Here is a 23,903-nt window from a genome sequence, read left to right on the forward strand (position 1 = left end):
CAACTCAAGATAGCTGCTCCAGAAGGATACCATGGTTGATGGTATTGAAAAAGGTCAAGGAGAATGAACAGTGACACATTTCTTCCGTCTCTCTCCTGACAGAGGTCATCATACAGGGTGACCAAAGCTGTTTCTGTGGCAAAACTGGGCCTAAGCCCCAATTGAAATGGATCTAGAAAATCAGTTTCCTCCAAGAGTACCTGGATCTGCTCTGCAAACACCCACTCAAAGAAGGGGATGTTGGCAACTGGCTGGTAATTACTTAGATTTTGCGAATCCAGAGCGGGTTTCTTGAGGAGTGGTTCAAGCAGGCAGGGACCATCCACTCTCACAAGGAGGCATTAGTCACCTTCCCGGCACAGCCAAATGTCCCTTCTCTGCTAGTTTCTGTCAGCCAAGAGAGGCAAGGATCCAGAGCATAAGTCATCACCCTGACTGATCCAAGCATGCTGTTGACATCCTCAAACCTTACAACTGAAACTCATGCAACACAACAAGACTAGACAGTGCTCTGGACACCCCTTGAGATTCATCTGCTGTAACAGCAGAGTCAAAGTCCCATCAGATCAAAGCAACTTTATCCTCAAAATGCTTTGCAAACAAGTCACTGTGAGCTACCATTAGTTCTGCTTGCTCCTTTGGGCCAGACTATTGAAGGCCCCGCACTGCCTGGAAAAGCTCTGCCAGATGGCACAATGAGGATGTAAGGGAGGCAGCAAAGTATGCCTTCTTTGTTGTCTTCACTACCACTAAGTAGGCTTGATGATGAGCCCTCCCCAGTGTTTGATTGCATTCGTTTGGCGTTTTCCTCCACTTGTATTTAAGCCGTCTCCCAGCTTGGGCTCATTGTCCTGAGCTCTGGAGTATACCGGGGAACCAAATGGGGTCCATGAAGTGGGAGAGCGTGCTCAGAGGCGATCAAGTCAATAGCCTGAGCCATTTGGATATTCCACAAGTCAGCGAGGGCTTCGACAGGAGTCATATCAGCATGGAAACCCAAGGCTGTCTGGAAGTCAATTGGATCCATCAGTCTCCAAAGGTAGACTGTCCTCATAGGGCCCTTGCCTCTGCAGAGGGGGAAAAGGTGCTGAAAGCCTAAATCTCAACTGGACGTGATCTGACCATGACAAGGGACTGATGTCAGTATCCCCCACTCTTAGATCACTCTGTTTTCTGAGGAAACAAGGTCTAGAGTGTGGCATTCCACATGCATTGGGCTGATAACATGTTGTGACAGCCCCATGGTCATCATGACAGCCATGAAGTCCTGAGCCACCCCAGAGTCCATTGCCTTGGCATGGATGTTGAAGTCTCCCAAAACCAGCAATCTGGGGGTCCTCAACACTGCTTTTGAGACCAGCTGTGTCAGGGAAACTGCTGGGCAGCAAGGTGTTGTGCTAAACCAGCAGAATCCCTAATCTGTCCTGATTACCCAATGCCAGGAACAAGCACTATTGTTCCCCACGCAACTGGACAGAGAGCCAGGAGAGAGAGAGAATTTCTGTAGACCACAGCAATTCCCGCTTCCTGATCCTCAAGTCTGCCCTGACACTGCATTGAGTACCCAGGTGGGCACAGCTGGGTGCAGCCAACTCCGTCCTGCTCACCCACTCAGGTCTCAGTGATACAGACCAGACTCGCCTGCTCATTCATAATCAGATCATGCATAAGGCAGATCTTATTCAGAGCCAACCTGGCATTCAACAGCAGCAGCCGCAGATTTGAGAGCTGTCTGATAAGAAAACCACAATTTCCCCAGTTTGGAAGAGGGGTTGGCATATGGCACAGTTACTAACTGCCTGTGTCATGTGCCCCTTCCCCGGCCTGTGCCACCTCCTACACCATACCTCCCCCTGTCCAGAACTACTATGATGGGGGGGGAGGCCCTTGCTCTCCCCAAGTCCCCTCTTCACAGACATGTATTTCTCTTCCTCCTTCCCACACATTAACAGCAACAACAAAGCCAAGCAAAACAAATTTAAAAAGTCAAGCATAGAAATAAAAAAACATTTAAAACACTTACAAACACTTAGGGCAAACCCCCCCCAAAGGCAATGCTGAGGGGGTGGCCCTTGCCCTTGCCCTTCACTGAAGTGGATCCCACCAGGGCTGCTGTCTACATTGTGTAAAATGAATACTTCCTTGAAATGGTCTCCTGTTAAACCTCTTGTATTGTTTTTCATAAGACAATCAAAAACAAATAACATAGCAATACTATGAAAGCTGTGCCCGTAGATTCCAGATAGCTTCAGTCAACCCCTGCTTCTTCCTCAGTTATCTCAGTCCACTTTCAGAACTAACTTCTCTCCCCATGCCCTTGTAAAGGCTCTTCTAAGTTAGTTCATGCCTGCCATATGCCCAGGCCATGGCAATTTGTCATGCTACTTACAAATTATAATGCTGTCCCATCAAGCTATCGTTTCCCCTAGTGACTTTTGTTGTCTTCTTATTTCACCAAGCACACAGGAGAGAAATGAAACATCTTGCTGTTTCTTTTAAAATGTTATTAAATGAAAATTAATTATTCTCTTCAAGGTGGAACAGAAATTGTAACAGAGAGTGACTTTCATAATGGGCATTCTGTAGCTGGAGTTCTAGAGCAAGGAGGTGTTGGCAGAGTACAGCGAGAGAAGATGCTTTATATGGCTGTTAAGGATTCCTCTCAGGAGGATGAAGATATTAGTAAGAATTTTATTTTTGTGTTGCTAAGAGAGTAATCTTGTCATTTTTCTCTTCCCCCTGCAATTACTATGAAAGTAAATTGATTTTATCCATATATTGATAACTGATCATTTTATACTTCAAACGAGGATAGAGATCCTAACACATCCAATCTCCTCAAGCTATGTGCAAAGCCCATATGGAGAGGTCATAGCAAACCTAGTCATGAGTGTCCTATTGTTTGCACTATATTGCCACATCACAGACTTGTGATCCAGTATGTAGATGGACAGTTGCCTAGCTGCTATTGGTAGCACACTTATATCTGTGCAGTGTGTATTATTTATTTTATGTTTAAGTGAATTTCAGTAATGTTACGGCAGCCGGCATTTACATGGGGATGCTGACAATCCCAGAGGCATTTTGTGAATGTCTGAAAATAACTAGGTATTTCTCCGTTTGTTAGACTTATGCCCATGAATGTAGATCATCAAAGTAGGTGATTGTCAACATTCACTTTTTCTTATTTATTTATGCCTTTTGGACGTTCTGAAGTGATTTTATGAACTACAGCACTGTCAGGTTTAATGTCAACACGTTACCGTAACATAAAAATAAGACATCCTATACATAGAGCACATATACATAAGCCCTTCATTAATTAATTTTACATTTTTTATTCATAGATTAGCAGTGAAATTCTGTACATGTCTACTCAAAAGACAATGTCTCATTGAGTTCAACAGGGTTTACTCCAAGGTAAGCAGGTAAACACTATTTTAAGGAATAAGCCCCATGGAAGACAGTGAGACTTACATCAGAGTAAACGCACACAGGATTGTACTCGTGATCCATAAATGCCAATAATTTCTCACTTGCAAATTTGTAATTTTTCTACAATGTGGTACAATTTTATTAGTGGGCAGAGCAATCCAAGGTGGGGTGTAGAGTGAAGTGGCAGACAATCTACCTCTTCATGCTGTCCAGGGTGGGAAGTTGAAAAGGAGTAGGTTGTCTGAGAAACAAACCTTGCAGATCTGTGGGTTTTTATTACCCCCCCCACACGCACCAATTAAAGCCAATGAAGGAATCATTTCACCATTTTCAGCCTGGAATAGTTCATGGGCCTGCTCTTAGGGGCTTTTGAGGCACCCCTGCCCCTTCCAAATGCCTCCAGCCAGAACTACAGGTTAGGATTACACTGCATTTTTATTCAGTATTCAAAATTTGTTTATACCGTTGTACATCTTAATAATATAAAGAAACATCACCAAACCCACTCTTTTGTTAGTGTTTGCTTTTAAAAAAAAATCTGTACTTTTTAAAAACAACAAATTAATGTCTAAGCCATGCACAGATGCATGTTTTGTTCCTCGTTGAAATTTTACTACAGAGACAATGCTTCTAAGTTACTCATGTTCATTAATTTTAATAAGTCTACTCCCAAGTATGACTTAGTTGGTTAGTATTCGTAGGCAAGCCACTCATTCCCTCAATCTGCAAAATTGAAAAAATGATATTACATAGCTGGTGTAAAGATTACTTGGTTACGTATGTGAAGTTATTTGATCACTCCAAATGCTATAGAAATAGGTGGTGTTGTTACATTCTTAGAACTCTATGATGCGGCTATATTATGTTGTGAATAAATTCAAAAGACGACCATATTTAGGTCAATCTTGTGTGCTGAGGAACTATGTTAAACTTGTCACAGCTAATAAATAGCTTTGCAATGCAATTGTAAGCATTTTCATTTAGAAGTAGGTATAGCCCTTGCCTTACCAACCTCCGAACTGCAGCTTTCTCATGGTATGCACATTGATGCCACTGATGGGAGGCCAGGTGTAGCTGCGCCTCTCCCCGCTGGCTGCTTCTGTTGAGAAGCAACCCCAACCAAGTTAAGTGGGCTTCTTTCCTGGTAGATATGCATGGGTTTGCAATCTTAGTCATGGGGGTAAACCTTTCAAGACAATTTCATGAATCTGGCATTCAGATTTTGGTTTTCACACATAGATTGATGTACTCTGGTAGTAGATAACTGTACTGAGTCAAATATGGATTAATTGAGCAAAGATGAAAAGTTGCATGGATAGTGTCATTAATTCCCATACCCTTTAAAACTGAATATAGGTTGTGCTGAAATAGCTGATGAAGTCTACATGGAGGTTATTGTTGGTGAAGAAGAAGCAACATCACTTTCCGACGCACAGCTTGAAGACTCCTGTGTGAATAAAACTTTTGTTCCTGTTGCGTGGGCTGCTGCTTATGGTAGGAGGCTAGATTATATCTTAATCTTAATGAGAGTCTCTTCTCCACTCTTGCTTAATTTGCAGTGTTCCCATAGAGTTAATTGCATTGACCAATCTCTTTCTGCCCAAATAATGTTTTGCTATTTTGTGGACATAAGAGAGCAATAAGACACGTTGTACCAAAGAGTATGAATTCATTTTAAAGCAGGGGTCAGCAAACCTGTTTAGCAGGGGGCTGGTCCACTGTCCCTCAGACCTTGTGGGGGGCCGGACTGTATTTTTTTTGGGGGGGGGGGGGAGAGAACGATTTTTGCCTGCCCACAAAGAGGCCTGAAGATGCTTCGCTTTACCTGTCCCAGTTGTCATCCCAATAGCTGCAGTTGGGCTTCTCCAGCCAGCCAGGCACCGTGGCGGGGTAGGAGGCTGTGTTGGCCAGCGAAGACAGAAGCAGCAGCCCCGGTTGAGGAGCCACAGACGGAGGTAGGGGAACTGGGGCATCACAAGCTTTTACCCACCACCTGTTGCTGCTGCTTCCCAAGAGGCACCGCAGAGAAGAAGACAGAGCCGCCTGCCAACCCACAAGCGGCGGCCACGGCCACCGCAACAACCCGTCTGAACGCCATGGGAGGAATGAAGGAGGGAGGCAGGCAGCAATGAAGAAAGTGTGCGAGGAAACGGCGCGGAAACGGCGCGGAAAAGGGGTGTGGAGAAGGGGTGTGGAGAAGGAAGGGAGGGTGGACTGAGGGAGGAGGAGCAGGAGGAAAACGCAGAAGTAGCTGGCACCCGGCGTCACACGCCCCCTTCACAGCGCCACCCTGTTGAGGCGGGTGGGCAGGCGAGCCAACTCCCGCCATTGATGACGCCTGGCGTGGGACAAGATTGCTCTGTCCTCAAGAATAAAAGCGCTGCCGTGAGAGGGATGGAGAGGGAAAGAACATGCGCACTGGCAATCCACTCAGCAATTCCCGGACCGTCCGTGGGCTGGATCTACAAGGCAATTGGGCCTGATCTGGCCCGCGGACCTTAGTTTGTCGACCCATGTTTTAAAGGCTCCAGAATGCTTTCCACCTTTTCCAGTTCATATATGGGTTGAAATAATACCTTCAAAATGATGTTTTGTAGTTTAATACTTACTGTTACTAAGGGAGGTACAAAGTCTTGCTCAAAAAATGCGTTTTCAAGCACTTAGTTGTATATTCTGTTTATAATTACAGAAAGTTGCCAGCCCACCTACACTTGGACTCCAAGTACTCCTTGTTGGAGCTGGAACTTAACGAGTTAAGTTGTTCCCATGATGCCACACCATTCTGACGTCAGTTTTCGAAGCTGGGAGGAGATTGGGAGGAGTTTGTCATTCTCACTCTATGCTTTGAGGGGAAAGGAAGCAGTCCTATAATGGCTGCAAGCAGTCCTGGTTGTTCCGGAGATTTGTTGGAATAAAAGCTGTAAATAGACAAACCGGTGCTGTGTGTGTTTGTCTGGATGCTAAGCCAAACTACGTGACAGTTTACACCGCTGGGCGAAACTCTGCTGAGACGTGACTGAGAGCTGCGCAAGAGGAAGTGTGCCGGGCGGCCATAAATCGCTAATTGGAGTCGCAAATCAATTAGCGGGGACCGCGGCTGACCAACAAAGTTCAAGAGGTTATGGGTAACCTAAATCACCGATCGTAAACCTGTCACGAGAGGCTGCCGGGAGCTTTGAAATCTGCGGTGTCGAGCAGAGAAGCACGGCAGGGGCGGAAGCAAGCAAGCAAGCAAGCTGAAAAACGCAGAAAGTGCCTGTGTTGCTGAGAGCTGAGAGCAGCAAGGTATCGTTTCTCCAGGGAGAGAAGCCAGAGGAGCTGGTGTTTTTGTAAGTACAGCTTGGGGCCCCCTTGGGAGAACGGAAGGAGATGGCGGACGGACATGATTCATTCTCCGTGCCTTTTGAAAAGTTAAACGGCCAGAATTGGGCGGAATGGAGCAGAAAGCTGAAGGCCTGGCTGGTAGCTAAGGGTCTTTGGGAGGCGGTCTTAAGGCCTCCACTGCCTCAACCAGCCGCCGGAGCTGCAGCTGCAGTAATTGCAGATGCACATGCTTCGCAAAGGAAAAATCAGAAAGCCCTGGGAGCTATAGTGCTCAGTTTGGAGGGTTCAGAGTTGCCCCATGTGGAGGGGTTGGAAACTGCGCATGAAGCTTATGCTGCTCTTGAAAGAGTGCACCACAGGACCACGGCTGGTGCAAAAATCCACACCACCAGGCGTTTGAGATGAAGCTGCGTCCAGGTGGGGACATAAGACAGCATGTTACAGAGATGCTCTCTGTGTTTAATGAACTGCGGCTGTTGCAGGTGAACTTTACAGATGAATTGAAGGTTTATATTTTGCTAAGCTCTCTGGACAAAAGTTATGACAATTTATGTCTAACTTTGGAGTCTATGAGTCCGCAGGATCTGACTCTGGCGTACGTCACAGGACGCTTGGCTGACGAACAGGAGAGGCGCCTCAGGGAGAGCAAGTCTGGCGCAGGGAGCTCCACCGGGAAAAAGGGGGGGGGGCAAGCCAGATGAGAGCTTTGTTCAGGCTTTTTCCACTCGTCGGTGCTACGTGTGTGGATCCCACAGTCATTTCAAAAGAGACTGCCCACAGAGAGGGAGGGCAGCTGCACAGGAAGGCTTCAAGGACACCTCTCATGGGAATCAGGCAGGTTTCCATGGCAACCGGTCTGGAAAAACAACCAGGCGTGGGACTGAGGCTGGTGGATGTGCCAGGTGCCAGGAAGAGACTTATCAGATCACGGCTAGTCTGGCGTTGGCTGAAGAAAGCTGTGAGACAAGCCCAGAGCTAAGTTTTGTTATTGACTCTGCAGCTAATTGCAATTTGATTCCAGAGACACCTGCTGTCAAGAGGTGGAATTGCACAGCAATTTCGGCTGGAAAGACTGTTCTCTTTGCAAATGGACAGAAAAGAAATATGACTAATTCTGTAAATTTGCATTTTTCTATTTTACAGGAAACGTTGCAGTGTTGTACTGTTCCTGGGATGCACCACTGTCTTTTATCTGTGCCTTATTTACTGAAAAAGGGATTTAAGGTTTGTTTTCAGGATGATGTGTGCACAATCTCCAAAGGAGGGAGGATGCTTGCCAAGGTTAAAAAGGGACAGAATGATCTCTTCATTCTTAAAACGTCTCTGGAGGGTGATGGGAAGGTTGAGGAAGCACAAGCACTGCGTGCTACAATTCCCAATCATGATGCATGTGTTCATGCTTGGCATACACGAACAGCTCATAGTTCTCTAGAAGAACTACAGGTGCTGCCGGAGGTTTCTAAAGGGTGTAAGATCTCAGAATGTGGACATGCTGTAAGTTGTGAAACTTGCAAACTGGCAAAGGTAAAAGGATGCAGTTATCCAAAAGTAGAGAGGATAACAACAAAACCTTTTGAACAAATTCACATAGATTTGTGGGGTCCTGTAAAGGAACCAAGTCTGGGAGGGTCAAGGTTTCTGCTTACGATGCAGGAAGATTTTACGCAGAATACCTGGACTCACGGTCTCAAATCCAAGGATGATGCAGCACAGCTGATCAAACGTTGGATTGAGGAGGTGGAACAAAGGTTTTCCACCAGAGTGCAAGCTGTCACAAGTGACAGAGGAGCTCAATTTACAGGTTCTGCTTTGCAGAAGTTCTTTCGCAAGAAAGGGATACGTCACACAGTGACTTCACCCAATGAGAAGGGAGTGTCAGAGCTCAAGTGTCAGGCTCTGGTTAAAACTGCACAGGTGTTGCTGAAAGATTCTGGGTTACCTCCAAGGTTTTGGCTGGAGGCAATCAAGTATGTAAGCTTCACCTGGAATCGGACCTACAATTCAATGGTAGGTGACACACCGTTTGGGTTGTTGCATGGCAGGAAACCCCAGATTCATTTTTTGCGTATGTTTGGGTCACGTGCATCTGTGTCAGCACCTGCTGCTTTGCAGGGGCCAGATGGATCCAAGTTCCGGAAAATGATCTTTTGTGGGTATGAGCCAGCAGCGTGTGCATGGAGGTTTGCATTTCCATCAGGTGATCAGAGTAAGTTGCTGATCAGCAAGCACGCTGAGTTCTATGAGCAGGATAAAAAGTCAAAGACTGCTGTCAAGCGTGATGTTCTCTCAGAGTGTCTCTCTGACTCAGAACAGGAAGATTCTGAGGGGGAGGAAAGAGAGGCTGAGTCCGATGATGACGATCAGGTAACTGACCAAAGTCAGGAACAGGAGGAGGTATCTGTAGTGTCTCCACAGGTTGTGAAAAGAGAGGCCAAGAGTGAGCCTAGTTCTCCTGTGAGTGTAATGGAGAGGATTCGAAAACGCTTTAAGTCAGAAGGGGAATCCCGTGAGGCTGAGGACACAGTTCCTGGTGGCAGTGAGTCAGAGGTAACATCTGAGTTTGTGCCCAGAAGGTCTAGTCGCACAACAAAGGGCATTCCACCTGAAAGGTACCAAGCGACAAGTGCGTGGGCAAAATTCGCACAGCGTGATTCTGGGAGTGTTGAAAGGGTTCAACAGGTGCCTGGGAAAGATGCCGGGAAGGGGCACAAGGCAAAGGGGAAGGTGTTGAACTCAAAAGGGTCTTGTCAGAATGGGCGGCAAAGGGGGGTGTTGGAGCTGGAACTTAACGAGTTAAGTTGTTCCCATGATGCCACACCATTCTGACGTCAGTTTTCGAAGCTGGGAGGAGATTGGGAGGAGTTTGTCATTCTCACTCTATGCTTTGAGGGGAAAGGAAGCAGTCCTATAATGGCTGCAAGCAGTCCTGGTTGTTCCGGAGATTTGTTGGAATAAAAGCTGTAAATAGACAAACCGGTGCTGTGTGTGTTTGTCTGGATGCTAAGCCAAACTACGTGACAGTTTACACCGCTGGGCGAAACTCTGCTGAGATGTGACTGAGAGCTGCGCAAGAGGAAGTGTGCCAGGCGGCCATAAATCGCTAATTGGAGTCGCAAATCAATTAGCGGGGACCGCGGCTGACCAACAAAGTTCAAGAGGTTATGGGTAACTCTGAGGCAACTCCTGTTCCACCTATTCTCCTTTCCTCAGAAATAGTTGATCTCACCTGATGAAATTAGAAAAGCATTTGAAACAAACCTGCAGAATAAAATAAAAAATATATTTCATTTAAAAGAACCTCTGCTGCTAGATGGCAAATTCAGCTGTTGCAAGTGTGATCAGGTCATATGCTATCTGACCAGTGTATAAAAGCAGGTGTCTACAAATACCATCACCACAGTTGCCATGGTTATTGTAGAAGAAGCTATTGTATTTTGCCCTTTTGTTCTTTTAACTGTCGGCATTTCCCATTTTAAGCAGACAATATAGGCTGCCGCTGCTGCTGTTGCTGCTGCTGTGCCTTCCATCCTGTCTCATAAGTGGCTGACCAGAAGCACACAGCATAATTTTTAAACTTCCTTTCTACTTCCCTTATTCCATATATACCCTTATCTGTTCCTTTTCACTGGTATAAAGGCAGGGCTGGCTCAGGATGCTTGGCCACTTGAGGCAAAACTTAAAATGATGCTCTGCTGCCACAGCTCCCCACTGCCACCACATCTTCAGCAGCTGCCACTGTCTGAGCCAGCTGGAGGTGGCCTGAGAGTAAAAGGAGGCTGGAGAGGGGTGGGCAGTGGCAGGCAGTGCATGATGGTGGGAATGGGTAGCATGTTGTGCTCAGTGGAGGTGGCCAACAAGTGCAAGAGGTGGCGAGCAGCACACTCCTTGGAGGCCAGATCTACCATCCTTCCCAGCTGTCCGCAACCTGCTGTTTGAGGTGATGGCCTTACTGTGCCTCTTGGGCAGGCTGTCCCTGATCAAGTGTTATAGTGCAGGGTCGAGAGATGGTTGGCCAAATAATCTCTCTCTGTGTGTGTGTGTGTACACACACACACACACACACACACACACACATATATGGGCAATAGCTCAATGGTAGAGCATATACATTGCTTTTAGAAGGTCTCTGGTTCAATCCACAGCATTTCCATTTAGTAAGGTTCTCAGGTAGATACTGCTGAAAAAGACAATTGTCTAAAATCTTGGCAAGCTACTGTCATCAACAGAACTGGAATAAATGGACAAGAGGTCAGACTCAGTGTAGATCCAATCTCATTCATTCATATGAGGCTTGTTGTTGCTGAATGGTGTGACAGTACTCTGCTTATGTGGCAAATGTTATTTTTAAAAATAGTTTCACACAAACATTTAAAGGCTAACCTTTTCCCCTAGGAGATGATAGAAGACTTCCCCGGAGGTATGAAGACTGTCAAACACCAGGTGAGTAGATGAAGACTTGCTTATATGTCTAGTATTGCAAAGCAGTTCTTAACTACATTTAGGCTCCATCAGCAATTTAATAAGAATCAGCACATGAATGTTAGAATAGCAGATAAATTAAATGTAAAAGAAAGCAACATTACAGTATGATATTAATCAGTTATTTGGGTAGGGCTGTCCATAGCTGCAGCCGTTGTTACCACAGCTGTGACATTACCAAAATAAACCCTCTTCACCTCTGCTTCATTTGGGTGAAAGTCTCTATCAAGAATCTAAAGGAAGCAAGAAGGAATTTGGGAAGGGAAACTAAGTTGGAGCAGAGAGCTGTGTATTAGGTTCTTTGATGGGACAATTTTTGTTCCTTTCTCCCCTATCAGTTATGGAACCAGTGAATCTTTCATTATAGGAGTGCTTTTGGACATGTTTACTTAAGCGTGTTTACTCAAAAATAAGTCCCACTGAGTTCATTGGGGGTTATTTCAAGTAATGTGCATATGGTTGCAGCCTGAATATACATAGACTCATATATGAGAATCATATTAGCTGACAGCATTTATTTATTTATTTATTTATTTGATTGATTGATTGATTGATTGATTAACTCAAAATATTTTCCCTGCTCTTCAGCTGACTCCAGAATGGCTTATGTAAGATGTATAGAAACAATAGCAAATAATTGCTTTCTATGTGTTATATTAAACAATGTATGTAGCTATTTCCGGCGAGTGCTTCTAGCATCTTATTACGAAGCAGAATCTCATTGTCTCACTCTCAGTGCAAACACAATTGCAGCGGCTGGTTCTTTCGCTATAAACAGCTTCAGTTTTCAAAATAAGCTCCTACAAGGAAGCTACTTGCAACATTGTGATGCGTATCTGGTCTTTCATATCAGGACCCAACTTGGATGCAAGATTAGAAAGCAAAAATGGTAATGCAACACAATACCTGCAAATCTGTGATAGCATTAGCACAAACAGACTTCTTAAACAGAAAGCCAAAAAAAGGAGGAGAGGGGAAGCAAGGCAGTGGCAAACAGGTAAAATTACTTTCTTGGCTAGAATTTACCTACTTACCTGTAGCTTTTAACATTATTAAATTAGAATAAAAAAGAGTAGTTATTGCCACATTCTTACATCATTAGGAGGGTGGTTTGTTTAAAGAGAAAACTACAATAAAATTTTGTCCAATTTTCTCTTATTTTATTATCTGCACTGTCAGAAGGGTATTTCCTGACTTATACTGCAATTTCATGTAGTAGCTAAGTTCTTGTTACATTAACATAGTAGGAGGGACATGGGTTGGAAATGGCAAAAAGATAATTTATAAGATATTGTTCTTTAGTGTGTTGCATTGTGGGTTTGTACACATAAAACAGCTAGCAGAAATTGTAATTTGAAATATTTTACCAATCAGCAAGAGGAAAAGAATCCCCACCCAGGTTCATTTTGTTTGCAGAATTTATATAGAAATAAGACTACGATGTAGTCCTTGTGGTGCATTGTCACCTGCACAGCAGTAGAGAATATTCTCATAATTTAGCCACTTACCATTTACAGTTTTCTGTCTGAAAACAAAAATAAAAAAGTATTGGGGAATAAAAATATCCAAAGAAAATGACTGAATTTTGCAATAGAGGTCCATTTTTATTCCAGCCAGTGTGAAATACTGGAGTAAAAGTTTTCAAACAAAAACTATCCAGGAAAACTGATATAAGTACAGTACACATACCATGTGTGTGTGTTTCCAAACACCAGGGGGAATAAAATATCCCATATTTGGAAGCTTTTTGTTCCTGCTAACCTAAAGCATTGGGGTAAAACTGTCCCATGCCATTTTTCAAACAAAAACTGATTCATGGAAGCCTGACACCATATATGTTTTTGTTTTGGAACTACCCTGAGGTACATTGGAACTTGGCTTGGGATAGTAAATTGTCTCTCAAAGCAATCCATATATAATAGTTGCTTTCTGGTATTGGATGAGGAGTTGTTAGCCAAAATACCATTGACAAGTGTTTTGAACTTGTCACACTAGAAAGTTGCTAAGTTGCTAAACTGAAAAGACTGTAAGAGGAAGGTCTGGCCTTGTATGCCTCTTCTTTGAGGCTGCATAACGATTTGCAGTGTTAGAGTAGAGATTTTGGAGAGCGTAAAAAGGAGGCATTCCAATAATGTGCTGAAACTGGATCCATAGAATCCATCCCCCTCCCACTGCACTGACATGTCCCCAGAATTGGGGGGAAACTATGCTAACCCTGTAGCTGGCATTGTTTATTTCCCTCCATTTGGAATACAGTGGAACCTTGGTTGTCAAACGCTTTGGAAGTCGAACATTTAGGCTTTTTAACACCGACAACCTGGAAGTGAATTCTTCTGTTTTCTAATGTGCCTCAGAAGTCAAATGGCTTCCGAGGCTTGTTTCTCCATTTTTTTCAATGGATTTTGCTGACCTCCCATTGCGCGTCGGTTGTCTAACGTTTCGGAAGTCGAATGGTCTTCTAGAACGGATTACGTTCGGCAACCAAGGTTCCACTGTAAATGGGAAGGTAACTTTTTAAAAGAAATAAAAAATGATAACAGGAAAGGAAAAATTTATAAAAGGCAAAATGCAGCCCTGCCCTCCTGCACACTTTTTGCCCTGCTGGCCTGAGCCTGGTGGGTCATAGGAAAAGTTGTTAATCTGCCTTTAGTTCTCTCTCCACTCCCACTTTTGGATTGCTCTGCTCTCTATTTTTTATGATATTGTGTTGTGTTTGACTGATTGAAGAATTATTCTTTTTCTTGTTACAATTTATTTCATGATATTTTATGTTTATTTAAAACAGCTGTTATAATAGGTCCTGATGGACAGCCCTTAACTGTCTACCCTTGTCACATATGTGGAAAAAAATTTAAATCCAGGGGATTCTTGAAAAGGCATATGAAAAACCACCCAGATCACATGATTAAGAAGAAGTACCAATGCACAGATTGTGATTTTACAACTAACAAGAAAGTAAGCTTTCATAATCATTTGGAAAGCCATAAGCTTATCAACAGAGTTGACAAAACGCACGAATTCACAGAGTACACCAAGCGATACAGTGAAGCAAGCCCACTGAGTTCAAATAAATTGATCTTAAGAGATAAGGAACCTAAATTGCACAAGTGCAAATATTGTGACTATGAGACTGCAGAGCAAGGACTGCTTAATAGACATCTGCTTGCAGTCCACAGCAAGAACTTCCCTCATGTTTGTGTTGAGTGTGGAAAAGGTTTCCGACATCCTTCTGAGCTCAAAAAGCATATGAGGACCCACACAGGGGAGAAGCCTTACCAGTGCCAGCATTGTGTCTTCCGTTGTGCTGATCAGTCCAATCTGAAGACACACATCAAAACCAAGCATGGTACTGACCTGCCCTTTAAGTGTGAACATTGTCCACAGACATTCACAGATGAGAAAGAACTCCAGCAGCACACAGAGTTGTTTCAAGGGCATAAGACTCATCTGTGCCCACATTGTGACCACAAGAGCACCAACTCGAGTGACCTGAAACGACATATAATATCTGTTCACACAAAGGACTTTCCTCACAAATGTGAGGTGTGTGAAAAAGGTTTCCACCGTCCATCAGAGCTCAAAAAGCACAGTGAAACACATAAAGGTAAAAAGATACATCAGTGTAGGCACTGTAACTTTAAGACTTCAGATCCTTTTGTACTTAGTGGACATATCCTCTCAGTTCACACTAAGGACCTGCCTTTCAAATGCAAAAGATGCAAGAAAGGATTTAGACAACACACTGAACTGAAGAAGCATATGAAGACCCACAGTGGAAGAAAAGTCTACCAATGCCAATATTGTGAGTACAGCACTACAGATGCATCAGGCTTCAAGCGGCATGTCATATCAATACACACAAAAGACTATCCACACAGGTGTGAGTACTGCAAAAAGGGATTCCGTAGACCATCAGAGAAAAAGCAGCATATAATGAGGCATCACAAAGAGGCCTTAATATAATATATGAGCTATAGAAGAAAGCAGTTTAGAAACTGTGACATCATAATTGGGGAACAAAATTCTCATGAACTGTTTCTCCTCTTTTCAAAGTTTGATATTAAATCATAACTTTACATTATTTGTGTTATAAGTCTTTTAAATTATTAGGGTTTGACATGGGATCTCATAGCTCTATGATAGTTGCTCATCAGAACCTAAAGAACACTGTAAAATGCAAAGAGATGAACGTTTGAAAAGATGTAGAAAGAGACTGAATGTATTCTGTTTCAAGTATTATACATAACTAAGCTAAATAAAATATTTTAAGTCAATTATCTTAGCCCTTTACCAACAATGCAATTTAAATCCTTAATGAAAATCAGGGATGGAGTTCTTTAAAAATGTATGTTAAGGCAAATCTAACATTATGCATTTTTTGAACAGTGACACTATATAGAAGTCAGTACTTTGTCATTACATTTTTAAATTGTGCTGGGAAATAGTATTCAGGAATTAAGTCAAATTTTGAGATCTGTCTTTTTTCATTTTTAAAGCAAATACACATTTCATCAGGAAACATTGTTTCTGTTATTTATTTAAGTTCAATGAGCAATATTTAAATGTTTCCCCAGAACTGCTAGCCCATTTTATTGTAGGATGTGATGTTAAAAATACAACATTGTTTTTGAGCTCAAAAGGTATTGTTTGGTGCTAAGGTTAAAGATGTGTATGTATATAATTTCCCTTCTTACGTGAAAAATGCAGTCGAATGTTCAGTATGGCACATATAACAAAAAGTACCTTTTGACCAACATAATTATTATAAAATTATTGTTATTATTTTAAAAAAGGAAAACAAATAGATAGATGCGGCTGTTGGTGCTAAGGTTTCACACTTCTTTTTTTTGCTTCCTTATTATATTCCCTAAAAAATAATAAACAAAATGAATATCAATACTGCAGTAGTTAGAAATACCTAGAGAATTTTATGGGGCAATGTTCCTGGCAAGGTAGGACTACTGTGGTGTTTTCGTGCTAATAAAAAATGTTTCAGTATAGAAATGAAAGTTGCACCTTTTAATCAATTCATGTGAAACATATAACATATTATAAACATGCATTTTCAATCTATAATAAAGTTATATATGCAGTAGTTAACCAGGACATTATGCTACCGCTGGAGTTTGGAGGTGGATCTTCAGTTTACAGTGTATACATTTGAAATATGCATCCCTTTAAACAATGCTTTGTGTTAGCATGGTGCAAATCAAAATAGCACTTAGTATAACAAGCTGGTCTAGGACAATTTAATAACTAAAAACTTCATAAATGTTATGCATATAATGTGTACTTTTAAAAAACTTTTTTAAGTTGCTTCATGTTTTTACACAGCTGTTCACATGATAAATTGTAACTTTACTTCATGCTACTATTTTATGGCTTTGTGTTTCAGAAAATATTCATGCTTGGTTTTTCCATCAGATGAGAATCCGTTCCTTGAGAACCATTTTCTTTTATATTTCTAAACTTCAGAAAGTTAAGTTTGGGAAACCTTAGAAAACTACTTGTGTTTTATGTTGCTGTAAAAAAATGATGTACACTCTGTAAAATAAGGTTGTCACTGTTATGCAAGATTATTATTACTCATTGTAATGAGCATACAATAAAATCCATCTCTTGCACTTCAGGCATGCATTGCTCACTCATCATTTATTTCATAATTTAATTGTTTGATAGCCTGGTCATTATTTTTGAGAACTTACTGTAAATTGCAATCACAGTAAGTAAAGAGGAGAAATAATAGTGTCTTTAATTTTTCTCAGTTAAATGCGCAGAAATTTAACTTCCATTTAGAGAAAAAGGTTTGTAGAATGGTTTTTTCCCATTTAACTGGTCATGTGTGATTGCTTGGCATTTTTGTGTTCATATTCAGCTTTTCCTTCTTCTGTGTTCTATTCAGTGAACCAATATTAGTCATTTGCAGTAGTTCAATGAGAGTTGTAACAGTAACATTTAAAGTAGACAAAAAGTAAATGTAGTCTGGTTTGAAATTCATTTTAAGCTTCAGGAGATTTAGCATCTACTTACAGTGTGGGGCACGTATAGTACAGGACCTTAGTTTCCTATTCTGTGGTCCAATCCCCTAGCTGCATATGGGGTGAATGGTGGTGCTTTAATGCTTCTGGGTGAGCAGGTAGCAGGGAGTGGTTGAGATGCTGCCCTAATTCCAGTGGTGGTGGGCAGGCAAGGGCACAGTTGTAGTGGAGGCTGAACAACATTGGGGGTGGAGGCTTAGTTGCTTGGCCTCAATTACTTGTTCCAGCTCTTTCACTCCACCATAAGTTATTGGTAGAATATCTGCTGAGCCCCCTGGTCTGGTGCTGCTGTTGCTGAATGCCAGATCAGTCCATACTCATCCATGACTTGATTGTGGGTGAGCAGGTTGATCTGCCTTGCATTACCGAGACTTCAGTGAGAAGGCTGGGTGGGCCTGACTTTACCCAGCTGTGCCCACCTGGGTTTTCAGTACTGTACCAGGCTAGGCAAGGGGTTTGAGGCAGGTGTTGAGATAAACTTAGAGCAGGGCTTCCCAAACTTGGGTCTCCAGCTGTTTTTGGACTACAACTCCAATAATAAAAATAAAAATAAAAACAACAACTTTTATTTATATCCCACCCTCCCCGGCCAAAGTCGGGCTCATCATCAGATATATAACATTAGTATAAAATCAAACAATAATTAAATTACCTCCTAAAAACAGGTCAAAATCAAACTAAAGTCTAATTAGATGGCTTTCTGCAGGGTTGGGAACAATAAGTGCTCACTGGCCCAGCTGTTTACGCTGATCTTATATGGGCCTGTGAGAATGCTGGGAGGCCTCTTTCATATTAGTTCTTATACAGAAAGAAAAGAGTCAGGCTGAGCCCTGACCAAAGGCCTGGTGGAACAACTCTGTCTTGCAGGCCCTGTGGAAAGATGTCAAATCCCGCAAGGCCCTGACCTCTTGTGGCAGAGCATTCTACCAGGCTGAGGCCAAGGCCGAAAAGGCCCTGGCCCTGGTCGAGTCCAGCCTAATCTCTCTGAGGCCCAGGATCTCCAAGATGTTATTATTTGCAGACCATAAGGTCCTCCGTGGGGCGTACCAGGAGAGGCGGTCCCGTAGGTACGAGGGTCCTAGGCTGTATAAGGCTTTAAAGGTTAAAACCAGCACCTTAAACTGGATCCTGTATTCCACCGGTATAGCACTGGATGAATGTGATCTTGCGGCAAGGACCCCGTAAGGAGTCTTGCCACGGTATTCTGCACCCGGTGAAGTTTCTGGGTCAGTTTTGAGGGCAGCCCCACGTAGAGTGAGTTACAATAATCAAGCCTGGAGGTGACCGTCGCATGGATCACAGTGGAGAGATCAGGGCGAGAGAGGTAAGGGACCAACTGCTTAGCATGACGGAGATGGAAAAATGCTGCCTTTGTTGTAGCTACAACCTGCGCCTCCATAGAAAGGGAGGCGTTGAGGATTACACCCAAACTCTTGACAGAAGGTGCTGGCACTAATTGCGCCCTCGCAAGAGATGGGACTTGGCCCTCCAACCCCATATCGTCCCGACCCAGCATACTTCGACCCCAACCTCTGTCTTTGAAGGATTTAGCTTCAACTGGCTCGCACGCAGCCCTCCAGCCACAGCTTCCAAACATCTGACCAGTGTGTCTGGGGCAGAGTCAGGTTGGCCATCCATCAGCAGATAAGAGTTGGGTGTCATCAGCATACTGATGGCAGCCCAGACTAAAGCTCCGGACAAGCTTGGCGAGGGCACGCATAAAGATGTTTAAAAATTTCAACTCTAGTGCTGTTGGCCATCCAAAAGCAACAAAACATGTTTGGACCCACCCAAAGATGCCACTGGCATGGGCCCACACAAATCTGCATGGACTAGCTCAAAGGCCTGCTAGTCTTTTGACTGGATCTGGGATATGAGCATGTGGTTACCTTGGATTGCTTGCAGGCTCTGCAGTCTAGGAACTTGTCATATCCCTTAAACTTGCACCCCTCAGTACACTCTGGGGCCTTCTTGATATATGACCAACCTGTATGCGCAAATCTGCGGTGCCAGAGATGAAAACAATCATTGTGTGGTGGCACGTTTCCGCACTGCACCTGTGTTACCTCAGGGGGGTCATCAACAGCAATAGGCATCTCAACCACGAACAGCCTATTCTTGCACTCAACACTGTACAGCTTCTTCCCATCCCTGGAAAAAGAACACGTTATTTGCAAACGTTACACTGAAACCATCAGCGACAAGAGCAGACACGGATAAAAGACAGTTAGCAATTTCTGGAACCACAAAAGCCTGGACCTCATGGTCTAGGAAAGAACAATATAACATGCCAGACTCAGTTAAAGGTCTTTTGCTCCCATCACCCAGCGACACAAAATGTCCACTTTTCACAGACTTGCAGTTCCGAAGAAGCCCACTTGATGGCACTAGGGTATGAGTCGCTCCAGTATTGACGACAAAAGAGAAACTAGCTGGTTGTTTACATTCCTCCAGGGTTGCCATGGATGCAGCTATGTGGAAAAGAGATGTTTTCTCCTTGCCTTTCTCACTCCGGCCTTTGGCTCTCCCACTCCACTGTGCCTGAGAACCGTCTCGAGAACCGTCTCTTATCTGCTTCCCCTGCATTCCTTTCCAGCCGTCCTTGGAGTCTTGGGCCTCTAGTGGACAGTTTCTCACATGGTGTGACGTCGACTCACAGCGAAAACAACTCTTGGAGACTTTGGCTTTTACAGAGCTCTCACAGCTTCTGCTGCCTGCACCCCCACTCCTGGGTGCACAGCTTCCAGAGGAACAGCCTGCAACTGTTTTCCTCTCAGCTCTCTGCCTCTCTCCCTGTCCATCACACAGATGTGTTGAAGCGTAGAAACAGCTTCCAGGAACGTTGCTTTCAGCCCTCACTAGGCTCACGGCCCCCTTTCGGTCTTTGGCTCCCACTGTGGCTTCACACGCCCTCTGCAGTGCCTGCCAAGCGACCCAGGCTTCCTTAATTCCCTCAAGGTGAGGCAAAAGCCAAGCGTCCACGCTTGTTCTTTGCATGCCCAGCACAAGCACACTCTGCTCCCTTTCCAGAGCTGCAGCCACGTCTGCCTCAGTAGCTCTCTCAGCAGCCTGAGGGGGTTGCATGCAAGACCAGAGCTGTTCTCCCAACAGCCAGTAATACATTCGGTGCGACCAGTCCTCCCAGTTGCTGCCATTCAGCCTCTCAAAAGGCACATTGTAAGACTCATGTGCTTGCGGTTGAGCCATCTTCCCCCGGGGCTATAAGCTTACTCACGCTTCTGCTGGCCGGTCCTTCGAATATGCTATCTGCAGCAAGCTCTGCTTTCACCAGTGAAATCAGGACTGCCTCATCCCCAGGCAGGATTTCAGAACTGGCCTTTTCCTTGTGTTCCCTTCTCACACCCAGCAAAATAAACAAAGCCTTCCATAACCTGTTGGATTATCTGCCTGTCAGGTGCGTTTCCTCTGTGCCAAAACTCTGTCCGTTTTCTCTGCGCAAGCTACTGTGCGCCTCTCCTGCGCACAGCCTCTGTGGAAAAACGACCTAAGGCAGTTTTGTAGAGTAGCAGCGGTTGCCTCCGTGTGAGAAGGAGAAAGGAAAGAAAGTCCAGACACTGTTCTTCTATCTCTAACAGTGTTTATTTACAAGCAAAAACAACAAACAGTTCCATTGGAACTTGATCACATCTTGCTCTCTCTCGCTCTCGGAGCAAAGTGAAACTAACTTTCACAGACAAAGAACTTAACAGCTTCCGTTCCGAAGCTCCTTCCCAGATAAAGGACATTCAGGAGGTTAACCCTTAACCACCACACTCCACAGGACAAATTAATGATGTCACACACCTCATGTGGACACACTCTAATCAACCAGGATGGGCACGGGTCTGTAGAGTTGATTTATTGCCCAGATAAGCCTGGCGTCCGGCCCGCTTCCAATGCTGTGCCAGGCCTCTGCATTCCAAAGCTCTGAGCAAAAGCAGAGTTTAGAAGCGTCCAGAGAAAGCTGCTGTCTTCCGTGCTTCAGTGTGCACAAAGCAGTCTCACACAGAGATACTAAGAAACTAAAAGCAGTTTATTTACAGCAAAGCTATCCATTGTCTAACACAGCACGCAGCATCGTGAGACACGTCTGCTCCACGTAAAAGCGAAAGCAGAATAGAACAAAGGACTGAGACTCTCGGAAGTGACGCAGAGTCTCTCCCCACCCCACAGTAGGCAGGACGTACACACTGAGCTGTTTAACCCTGTAAGCTCAGGTTCTCCTCACAGGGTCAACAGGGCAAGTGGTGGGCTTTCCAGCTTGGAGGAGTCTGTCCACATCGGCTGTGAGTATCCGATCGGAGTGGTCCAATACTGGACCCGAAGACAGTCGAGGGGGATCCAGTTCCGTTATTGTACAAGTTGGCAGGGAGGTCACAGCAGAGCAACAAGACTTTCTCCGTGAAAAAGGTTGCAAATGCCTCACAGCTGTGTGTCAAATTCATATTTAAATTTGGCCATCCCTCTAGGGACGTTAGAGACCCAATTATACTAAAAAGGTGCGCTGGGCGAGAGCTAGCGGATGCAATGGAGGCTGAGAAGTAAAACTTCTTAGCAGCCTTCACTGCCATCTCATAGGCTTTCATAAGCGTTCTATAGGATGTTCTTGACGCTCTGTTGCGGGCACCCTGCCATACTCACTCTAGCCGTCTGAGGTCCCACTTCATTTTCCAGAGCTCCTCAGTGAACCAGGGGGCTCAGTTTCTGCAGGGTCACAGAGGGCGTCTAGGTGCGTTCTCAACAAGCTCACCCAATGAGCCACCAGAGGGAGCAGGGTCCTGCAAGGCCTGACTGAATCTATCAGGGTCCATCATCCCTAGCTAACAGGACCAGTGGTCAGAGATGGTGGGAATTGTAGTCCAAAAACAGCTGAAGACCCAAGTTTGGTAAAGCCTGACTTAGATGGGTGGTCTGCACCTGGTGATGGGCCAGAGAGACAGGTATTGGATGCTGCTAGTCTACCAACCACCCTGCTTCTCAACAGCATCCCTGATCCCTGGGTCCAGAGTGTGATTAACTCTTCACTGCTTGAGGGGGTGGCTGCAAATACCCATTTTGGAGGAAAAGTGGTGGAGAGGGCTGTGGTGCAGAGCTGTAAACATTATTGGAGGACACAAATTATTTAGATCCATTCCAATCTGGGTTCATGCTTGGCTACGGAACTGTGTTGTCCTTGGTCAACCTGATGGATTACATCTTCAGAGGGACAGGGTGAGTGTAACCTTGCTCCTGCTTTTTGATCACTCATCAACTTTTGATACCATCAACCATGGTATCCTCCTGGACTGGCTCTGGGGAACTGATTTGATATAATATTTATATTCCACTTTTCCAACAATAAATGTTGAGTTCAAAGCAACTCACAGTAATTACAATAGCATTAAAAAAACAATCATTGTAGTTACTATACTATCAAACACAATAGCATATAAATAAATCAAAAAACAACAAATTCATCAAAATGATTAATACAATTCAATAAAGTCATAGTAATTCAAAATATGAGAAAGAGCTGCTGAGCACCAACCCTGTGCCAAATGACATGGAATGGCAATTGAGGGCACTGTGTGTATTACAGTGCTCCCAATTCTACTTTCAGGATCAAGTCCAGAAGGTAGGATTAGGAGAGTGTGTTTTGGCCCTCTTGCGGCTATGTTATGGGGTGCTACAGGGGACTATCTTATCTCTTGTGCTATTTGATATCTACATGAAGCCATGTGGGAGTTGTCATTAGGAGGTTTGGGGCAAGGTACCATCAGTATGCTAATAAAAAAGAACCCCTGTGTTGCAAACAGAACAATCTGACAATCCAAAAGCAACATGGTAGGCTAATAATATAATTACAATACTTTTATATCACTATTGAATTATGTCTTAATTTACAATCAGATAACTTACAATATATACATGGTATGAGCTTTCGTGTGCATGCACACTTCTTCAGATACACACAGATACACACAGATACATACGTGTATCTGAAGAAGTGTGCATGCACACGAAAGCTCATACCAAGAAGTAACTTAGTTGGTCTTTAAGGTGCTACTGGAAGGAATTTTTTTATTTTGACTATGGCAGACCAACACGGCTACCTATCTGTAATATATACATGGTGACACTAACTAATGTGAGTTAAAATAAAAAAATTCCTTCCAGTAGCACCTTAAAGACCAACTAAGTTAGTTCTTGGTATGAGCTTTCGTGTGCATGCACACTTCTTCAGATACACTGAAACAGAAGTTGCCAGATCCTTCTATATAGTGAGAAGGTGGGGAGGGGTGTTACTCAGAAGGGTGGTGGGAATGGGAGATAGGCAGATAGCTGGGAGAGCCTGTTGACGACTCTTAACGACTGTAATAGGTCTTACAGGAGAAGGCAAGGGGTGAGGAGGTGAGAAATGGTTTAGTCATGTATAGTGAGATAAGAATCCAATGTCTTTGTTCAGCCCAGGTTTTTCCATTGTTTTAAGTTTGGTAATGAGTTGTAATTCAGCAGCTTCTCTTTCCAGTCTGTTTCTGAAATTCCTTTGTAGTAAAACAGCTACTTTGAGATCTTGTATAGAATGTCCTGGGAGATTGAAGTGTTCTCCTACTGGTTTCTCTGTTTTGTGATTCTTGATGTCAGATT

At 43.9% G+C, this 23,903-nt stretch overlaps 1 protein-coding gene across 8 annotated transcripts in view; it reads left to right on the plus strand.

Moving 5' to 3' along the window:
• LOC310697663 (zinc finger protein 711-like) overlaps positions 1-16,867 on the plus strand; it is a 64,650-nt gene extending 47,783 nt beyond the window's left edge. For 2 of the 8 annotated variants that reach the window (XM_083484334.1, XM_083484340.1), the window contains 5 exons: positions 2,536-2,682; positions 4,792-4,929; positions 11,152-11,199; positions 12,092-12,235; positions 14,024-16,867. In XM_083484334.1, the coding sequence (XP_083340460.1) occupies positions 2,536-2,682; positions 4,792-4,929; positions 11,152-11,199; positions 12,092-12,235; positions 14,024-15,201 (1,655 nt within the window). In that variant the 3' untranslated portion in view covers positions 15,202-16,867. The remainder of the gene's footprint in view (positions 1-2,535; positions 2,683-4,791; positions 4,930-11,151; positions 11,200-12,091; positions 12,236-14,023) is intronic. The other 6 variants (XM_083484335.1, XM_083484336.1, XM_083484341.1 and 3 more) reach the window with 6 other exon arrangements.
• The last annotated feature ends 7,036 nt before the right edge of the window (positions 16,868-23,903 follow it).

Source organism: Podarcis liolepis (genome assembly GCF_965112155.1).
Source record: "Podarcis liolepis genome assembly, chromosome: W".
Lineage (NCBI taxonomy): Eukaryota > Metazoa > Chordata > Lepidosauria > Squamata > Lacertidae > Podarcis > Podarcis liolepis.